Genomic DNA, 9,588 nt, shown 5'->3' with positions numbered 1-9,588 from the left:
TTTTAAAATGCAATTAATAATAGTAATAGTTAATAGTAATAAAATAAAATAAAATATGTTTGCATGAGTGGTTTTGTCTGCTCTAATAATTAATTTATGTGATTATAAATATTTATTTTAAAATGCAATTAATAATAGTAATAGTTAATAGTAATAAAATTAAATAAAATATGTTTGCATGAGTGGTTTTGTCTGGTCTAATAATAAATTTTTTATATGATTATAAATATTTCTTTTAAAATGCAATTAATAATAGTAAAATAAAGTAAAATAAAATAATAAAATAAAATGTTTACATGAGTGGTTTTGTCTGCTCTAATAATTAATTTTTTATGTGATTATAAATATTTATTTTAAAATGCAATTAATATTAGTAATAGTTAATAGTAATAAAATAAAATAAAATAGCTCTCAAACTCCAAAAACAAGTCCCATTAGAGCTGGGTGACATAGCTAAAAATCTATCTCTCAATATTTTATACTGTATATATTGATATTTTTACTTTGCCTCTCAAAAATTTAAAAGGGTAATTTTTTGCGCCCCATGATAAGACATGATCTCGATAGAACAGCTACTGTTAAAAAGTACAACGCTACACAATTTTCCCTAATTTTATATAGTCCGCAAAGATAGTGATAATATGGCTAATATTCAATGTATCGCCCAGCCTTAAGTACCATAAAAGTAGTTCATAGACATCTTCTGAAGCTATACAGTATGTTTAGTGATTATGATTTTTTTTTTTTTTTTTTTTTACCAAAACTGAAATTAATGTTTTCATGAAAACGGAAACTAAAAATACAATGTTGGTCATTAAATTTAGGTAATTAGGTAAATGAACTCAGAATGTTTTTCAGGGTGTCATGTTCTCATTAGGTGATAAATTAAACCAGCCTCTCAATATTTCAGCTGAACAAATTGTACACATCTAGCATTATTTTTGATCGTGTAAAAATGCGTCTACACAGCTGACATGTTTACATGTTATAGCGTATCCAAGCTGTGTACATGAAACAGACGCCGTTACAATCAAAATGCGTCAATATAGCACTGTTTTGGTCAATAATTTCAGCCGTATTAATAGGAGGTCAATTCAGAAATGATATATGTAAAGTAGCCTAAAAATATATATTTTTAAAAAAAAATCAACATATAAAATATTATTCAAAAAAATTATTCCTTTTGTGCCCGACTTCACATTATGTCTCTGCAGTTTGTAAATAAAGTACTGGCCCTTTAAAAGGGTAAAATGCTGTATACATATAATAACACACTTTTATTATATGGAGGAAAATACTGACATTTTTTAATTTATTAACTAAGGGGAAATAAATTTGAAAATGATATGTATTATTAAATTTGATATCATATGAAACACCAAGTTTCAATAAGACATTTTGAAAGCTATGCTGGATTTCCATTATTCCTTATTTCTAAATATGTGGCTTAGTAACCCCAAAACACAGTTGAAAACTGTTCCAGAAAATGTATTGGTCTATATGAGGGACAGGTTTCAAAGGTGGCTAGCATATTTCATCTCTCTCTACATCTACTGTGCTGTGAGTCACAGGACATCATCTAGGGACGAGACGCTGGAGGTTACTATGCTGAGGATGCTATTATCCTGAAGATCCTACTGCAACTTACTTATGATGTCCTCCTCATCACTAGATGAAGAGCTGACAGTAAAGACAGTTTTAGATTTGGGGAGGAGCGGTGAGAGGTTGAAGGTAAAAGAGATCTGCCTCTTTCGCCGAATCCTTCCTATCGCAGGGCGGCCGCATCGGGGATGGAAAAGTCAGAGCAAGTACTTATAAACATTAACATATACAATATTATTTTGAATATTTATTACTTTTGTGCCCCACTGCACATTATGTCTCTGCAGTTTGTAAATAAAGTACTGGCCCTTTAAAAGGGTAAAATGCTGAGCTAACAGTAAAGGTGGAAAGATTATTGTGCCTCCTCTTCCTGTCTTATTTCCTCTAGTGCTCAGAAAGAACCTGACACAATATACTTCTTCATTCATTTGAGTAAATTCCTGTCTTTCAGTTGATTGACAAGGTGATAATTCGCACCCAGTCATCAGTATGAATAAAACAGATGATCTAATCTACATTCTTGGTAGAGAGGAAATGACTTGGAAAAAAAGTAGACCACAAAAGTCGACTTACTCTGGCTTTCTTGTACATCCAGTTCTTACTGCAACTTACTTATGATGTCCTCCTCATCACTAGATGAAGAGGTGACAGCAAAGACAGTTTTAGAGTTGGGGAGGAGCGGGGAGAGGTTGAAGGTAAAAGAGATCTGCCTCTTTCGCCGAATCCTTCCTATCGCAGGGCGGCCGCATCGGGGATGGAAAAGTCAGAGCAAGTACTTATTAAACCAGATGATTTAGGGCCTGAGAAATGGGTGGAGGACGACTAACACAAACCAGATGAGGAAAACAAATTATGTTATACTGGTACCACCTGTACTCGTACAACCTCTGAAACAAAGAATTCATACGAAAAATCTGGTATTCTGAGAGAAAAAGATGTTTCTAGCACAGAATCTGTTATATAATCAATCTAGAGAAGCCAGAAACTGGAACGACTTACTCTGGCTTTCTTGTACATTTTGTTCTTCAAGTAGCTGAACGTCCGGCTCACTTTGGTGGTACTTTTTTCAAAATCTCCTCTTAAAGGTCCAGGTTCCTCCTCTGTGATGCTAAAAAACCCAAGATATAAAGGCATGAATTACTGTGCTTCCAGTGTTTCCAGAAATGTCAATATGAAATGAGCCAAAATATTAATAAGCGTCTTACCTGTATCCCATTGAACTGGTGGTACTGGTGAATGACGTCATGCCTACAAGCACAATGATGGAGTCACAATTTTTGTGATGGTTTGTATTTTTTGTGCTCTGTATGGAACATCGGTGCCTGTTTAAGTGATGAACTCCATTACTTGTGTTTGTTTTCAGACATGATAACAGACGTTTTATACTTGTGCTACAACTTTTTGGCCTGTGCTACAAAACTTTCAACCTCTGTAGCACCAGTGCTATGTGAAAAAAAAGTTAACGTACAGCCCTGACATGCAAAACCGTCTTTTTGCAAAAAGAGTTAGTGCTTGGTCAAGCAATTCGACCAGATTAAAATGACTCGTGGTGCCATGAACATGCTATGTGCAAGACCATTTTAATCGATATAGAGTTTTTGAAACTATATCATATAAAATTTATATCATGAAATCATATTGTTATTATTGTGAGAAATTTCCCAGCATTCTTTATTGATTCTCCAATTGGCTGATGGAAAGCATAGAGACTGATTTTGTGAGGGGGAGAGTCACAGATGGACCGCTGTGTCTGAACTGATGGTACTTCCTCGGTTTCTGAAATCACAAACTCAGATGCTCAGTGCTTAAGTTAAGTACACGGAAACATACTGCACTACTGCTTTTAGGAAAACAGAGCGCTAAGAATTATGCATAGTATTTTGCTCAGGTTGTTTTTTATGTTGGCTTCAAGAACCCTTTCAAACGGTTTGTGTATTTTAACCCAAATGTCACGATTCGGAGACTCTGGTCTTACCTGTCCACCTGGACTGCTGAATTCTCCCAAATCAGACTCGGGACCTTCTTCTGTGAGAGACATCAGTGAGCCCCTCTCCTCACTCTCCTGCCTCTGAACCCCTCGCTGATCCTGGGATGGACCTCCGGACTGCGGTATCCAGCGTTTGCCATCCTCAATCCCTGCTGCTAGACCCTCCAAACTATAACTACAACAGAACACATCACAAAAGAGCTCAGTTATGCTTAGAAAAAAAAAATAGAAACAAAAATTATGTAAAAATAAATAAATAAAATTAAAATTAAAAAAAGAAAAGAAATTATAAAGAAATATAAAAAATTATATAAATAATAAAATGATTATAAATAAATTAACAAATAAATGACTAAATAAATTAAAATAAAATTAATTATTAAAAATAATTTAAAAAAAAGAAATTGTGAAAAATTTAAAATAATAAAAATTAATAAAAATAGTGTATAAAAACAAAATAAAAGAAAGAAAGAAACAACTTTGAAAGCCGTCTTTTTTAAAGTGACACAAATAAAAGCAAAGCTGTGCAGCAGTACATACTGTTTTGTACTTGTTGATCATCATTTCTAATATTTCCAAAACTATCTGGAGAACTCTGGACGTTCACACAACCTGCAGCATTGACCGTGTATCTGTCCCTCACTATTTTTTAAATCACTTCAAAATAAATATGTTGTTTACATGGTTTCTTTTTCACCCAAAAAGGCATACACATGTGTCTGTGTGCGGTGTACTACTGACCAACCAGATGCAAAATATGCAAAGCGGATGTTCATATTGCACTCCACCCAACACAGATGTATCCACACTAAAAATGCATTACAACTCATTTATTATACAATATAATAACTTTTAGAAAATAACTATGATGTGCAGCTACTTAAATACTGAAATAAAATTAAAGAACTTCTTGGGAAGTCATCAAAAAGTACTAAAAGTGCAGTATCAAAATGTAGTTGGGTGGTTTGAGACTATGCAAAGCTAACAGGTTTGGGCTACTTCTTTGAAGTCTAGTATTTGAAAATCACCAACAGAATGGCTGTTGTTAGTACAAGACACCAAGACCTTATCTTAGAAGCAATGCTATATACAAAACACAAGCTCAAAGCAGCACAGTGAAGAGCACAATAGCAAACCAAGGCAAACTGAGAAGTGTTTTGGGATGCTAATATATACGTGAGCATGTATTCCACATTCAAACCTCGAAATAAATAAAAAAAACTCACTTACCTAAGAGAAATAAAAAACAAAACCACACTCTAAGAATATTATATATATATATATATATATATATATACACATACTGTATGTGTACTGGAAATAAGATCACAATTATTTTTAACCCCTAAATAAATAAAAATGTAATAGTTAAAAAAAACACTACACTGTACACAAGTGAAAATGTTGATTATCTCTTACTGATCTGACATTCAAAAATGACTTTAAATGCTGTAACCTACTGTAGCCATGTCAAATCAGTCATATTAAATACTATTTTACATTTCAGTGCAACAATCTGAAGCAGGTTTGTTACAAACATCCTCTTACCTGACATTCGGACCGGTTACGAGAACAACAATATTAGTCATCATGTAACGACAACAACAACAACAACAAAAAAAACTACAACAAAAATCTATACAGCAATAAGCAGCTCCTCTAAGTATCTCGGCAGCAACACATCTAACTTTTAAAAGCCATCATTTCTCTAAGCTTTACCGAGGCTGACTGAAGCAGCACAGAATAAGGCCTAAACAAACGCTTCACTTTGCTCTGGCAAACAGGTAATGCAAATGATGATGCAAAAGCTCTTTGTGCTAGTCAGAGGGGTTGGCTCTCCGGTTGGATTTACAGGAAGCTTGCACACAACACAGTACCTGATGAGCTCTCTAATTTCTTCCAGCTCTCGACAGGGTTCACTGGGGCACCAGCTCAAACTGACCAAAAAAAGGGGGCGCCAGTGGGCACAAACCAGTTAGAGGGGTAGTAGAATGGAAAAATTAGCATTTATTCAGTGAATAGTTTGTTGAAAGAAACTGGATAGATTATTACACTCAAATAGAGCACAACAGTAGGGTTCCAGAAGTTAAAATCCTATTCATTATATATATATATATATATATATATACTGACATACATTCTGCTATTGATTGTCTCGCTTGTAAAATATGTTTTTTTAGCTGACAGAACCACAAACATCAGAGTGTGTTTGTGCCTGAAGGCGAAACGAATCAGATCAGAACATGCCGTGATATTAAATGAATGCGATTAATCATTTCACAGCACTAATATATATATATATATAATTTTTTTTAATAGAACAAAAAAATCGGGTTAAATTGCCATCCCCAGTACTTTTAATTTAATATAATAATTTAATATAAACTAATATAAACATAAAACAAATAAATAAATTATAAAAAATGGACACACAGACAGACAGACAGACAGATAGGTAGATAGATAGATAGATAGATAGATAGATAAACGATTTAAATAAAAAAAAATAGTAAGTACTGGGTTACTGTAGGGCAAAAGTATGGAGAAAATTAATAGCTTTATTACTTCTGGCAAATATTTATTTATTTTAACACACATTTAGTTTTTAAACAGAACAAAACTTTGCGTTTTAACTGCCAAATTCTCAGTACTGTGATTTATGCAATGCATGGAAATGGGAATCACTGTTATGCTCTATAAGGATTTCAGATATTAATGGACATCTCAAAATACTCAAAAATATAAAAGAAAACAGGATACCTTCTTCGGTAAAACACAGGCTTTTCCTCTCCTGTATTTCGTACAGAACTGGAAATGGAAAGATGATGAGAGCAGTGAGATGACATGGAAATAAACTACTATGACTATAATAAGAGTCTCTGAAAGGTAAAAGTGAAACTAGTAAAGTATGGAATTGCTTCTCAAAAAAAGAGTGAATGCAAATGAGTAACAGAGGGAAGAACCGAGGTGAGAATGACTGCAAAAGCATGCAAAGGCATGAGGGTGTCACATGATGGAGAAGTGTGAGTGGCGTCATTCTCAGAGCAAGGCATGTTTTGGTGTGTTGTGTTTAAGGTACTAATGCATTAGCATTCAGTGTGTACTGAGAGAGTGTGAATTCAGTGCCTCAAAACCTGAAAACCCCAAAACATTTTGGGCAGTCGTCTGTAATAAGATGTACATTTCCATCATATTCATTTACTATATTGCTGTAGCACTTACAAATGGATTACAAACCCCTTATTTAAAAAGATTTGGTAACACTTGACTTATTTACACACATATACATTTACACTACCATTCAAAAGTTTTGGGGTCAGGAATTTTGTTTAAATAAATGAATACTTCTATTCAGCAAGAATGCATTCAAATGATCAGAAGACATTTATAATGCTAAAAGATTTCTATTTCAAATAAATGCTGCTCTTTTTAATTTTCTATTTATGAAAAAAAAATGTTTATCACATTTCCACAAAAATATTAATCTACACATCCATTTCAAAATTTATAATTATAAATGAAAATGTTTCTTGAGCAGCAAATCAGCATATTAGAATGATTTCTGAAGGATCATGTGAAATTGAAAACAGGTATTTCAAACTAAAATAATATTTCAAAATTTTACTGCTTTTTTGCTGTATTTTTAAAACAAATAAATACAGCCTCGGTGAGCATAAGAGACTTTTTACAAACGCATAAATTTTTTTTTTTTTAAATAATAAAAAATCTCACCGACCCCAAAACTTTGAATTGTAGTCTGTCTGTCTATCCTATGTTAGTACCATTAAGACGTCTTGCATTGCAACATTATGACAACTAAGCACACCTCAATAAAAATAGACATAATATTTTTATTAAGAATTATCTTATAATATATTGTTATCATTATTAATTAAAGCCAGTACAATAAATACTACTATGATGTTTAAACTAGTGCTGTCAAAAACGATTAATCGCGATTAATTGCATCCAAAATAAAAGTTTGTGTTTACATAATATATGTGTGTACTGTGTATATTTATTATGTATATATAAATACACACACAGAGTATATATTTTAACAAATATTTACATATATATACATTTATATATTTATATTATACATAAATATATTTAATATATAAACAACATATGTTTCTTAAATATATACATGCATGTGTGTGTATTTATATATACATAATAAATATACACAGTACACACACATATATTATGTGAACAAAAACTTTTATTTTGGATGCCATTAATCGCGATTAATCGTTTGACAGCACTAGTTTAAATATAAAATTTTCAAAAAAAATTATAATTTATATATTAAATAATCTTTTATTTTAAATAATGTATTTTTCACAAAGCAGAAAATATGAATGGTCCTAATAAGAACCATGATCTCAGATACCTGCGCTGGTTCATCTCTTCTTCCCCTCCCTGGTTCTTCCCAGGACCCCAGCTGTGTCTGCGGAAGGGAGAGAGCGAGCGTACGGTGGAGCGGAAGAGAGAGGCGGGCAGCGGCACCTCCGTTAAGCTGTCTTTGGCCTCGCCTTCCGCCTCCCCTCCGTGCCGCACCTCCTCTGAGCTCTCGGCCGAGGAGCTGGGATGCTCGTCTGTGGAGGAGCAGGAGACGGACACCTCGCTCGTGCTGTCGCCTCCCCCTACTGCCTCCTGCCCCTGAGCAAGAAACAATCAGACACACGTTAAGAAATATTGTTTTGTTCAGACAAATTACTCCGCAAAGTACTACAGTACTATAAAACCTGGATATGTCTCGTCAATGATAAATGGAAAGTGTGCAAAAGAAGAAAAATGGTTCAACTTAAACAACTCAAGCCGTTATTAGAGGTCTGCTACCCGACCCGAGCCCGACGTGCTCCGAAATACTTTCGGGTTTCGGGTCGGGTTCGGGTTTATAGCTAAACTAAAACTATATGCAGGCTACGCTGCTTTCATAGACGCACGCACACACATTAGTGCACACGACAACACAGCACGGAAACTTTTATTAGTAAAATAGCTTCGACAGGCTACTGACTCGCAACGTTATATTTCTCTGCAATGAGGGGGTAAAATCGCTGTAATTTATGTGACCGCTGCACCTGATGTTCATAAACTTTCATAACTGGTAAGTGTTTTTTCTTTTGCCTTGTGAACTGGCCGAGCCTTAATGATTCTGTTTCTTTACATGTATTTGCTTACTGACCGTTGCATGCAATCGTGAAATACAGCATTTTTTTTTTATTGGCTATTCGTTGTGGAAAAAAAAAAAAAAAAAAGATTTCGGGCTCTAAATTTAACTGTGCCGCTCGGGTCGGGTCGGGTCAGACGATCTCGGGTACGGGCCGGGTTCGGGCTTCGCTTTAAAGCCCGTGCAGACCTCTAGCAGTTATGCTGCCAAAAATGCTATTACGAGTATTTAAGTATATAATTTTTTTTTTTAAGTGTATCACAGTGTGACAGGAAAAAAATATTTTAAAAGATTCCATGTTCTTTATGATAGAACTATGTTGATTCTATCGCTATTTATATATCATTATCAAGTTTTAGTAATTTTGTTTTGTGCTTTTGTCATTTTTATTAGTTTTGGATTTTTATATATTTCTTTTTAACTTTAATTTATTTTTTAATTCAGTTCAATTCAGAAGTTTAATTTAAGTTTTTAATTTTAAAATATCATTATGTAACCTACGTGTTTTTTTACAATCAAATGAGCCGATTCCCATACTCGTTGCCAATTTATTTAGTTTTTATTACTTTTATTTATTTATTTTTACATTTATTAAATGTTTATTTTGCTCTGTTACTGGCCAAACTAAACTTGAACAAACAACCAAACAAAAATATATGCAGCATGAAGCAACTGCACAAAACAAAAACATCAGATGGGCTGAATGAATATTTTATTATTACTCTATTATTATTATTAGTGTTTTATTACCTTAATTATATGTATGTCTGCACATTGACTGTAGGCTGTACTGGAAGCTCCTGACACCAAGACGAATTCC

At 33.5% G+C, this 9,588-nt stretch overlaps 1 protein-coding gene across 1 annotated transcript in view; it reads right to left on the bottom strand.

Moving 5' to 3' along the window:
* LOC107706932 (A-kinase anchor protein 13-like) overlaps positions 1-9,588 on the bottom strand; it is an 81,924-nt gene that overhangs the window by 24,840 nt on the left and 47,496 nt on the right. Inside the window, exons 15-19 of the mRNA XM_016510786.1 lie at positions 7,986-8,254; positions 6,350-6,397; positions 3,578-3,764; positions 2,808-2,875; positions 2,602-2,710 (exon numbers count right to left, since the gene is read on the bottom strand). Coding sequence (XP_016366272.1) covers positions 2,602-2,710; positions 2,808-2,875; positions 3,578-3,764; positions 6,350-6,397; positions 7,986-8,254 — 681 coding nt within the window. The remainder of the gene's footprint in view (positions 1-2,601; positions 2,711-2,807; positions 2,876-3,577; positions 3,765-6,349; positions 6,398-7,985; positions 8,255-9,588) is intronic.

The sequence above is a fragment of the Sinocyclocheilus rhinocerous genome, unplaced genomic scaffold (assembly GCF_001515625.1).
Source record: "Sinocyclocheilus rhinocerous isolate Xijiao unplaced genomic scaffold, SAMN03320098_v1.1 scaffold265, whole genome shotgun sequence".
Taxonomy (NCBI): Eukaryota; Metazoa; Chordata; class Actinopteri; order Cypriniformes; family Cyprinidae; genus Sinocyclocheilus; species Sinocyclocheilus rhinocerous.
The sequence above is the reverse complement of the archived record's forward strand: the minus strand, read 5'-3'. Positions and strand labels throughout refer to the sequence as shown.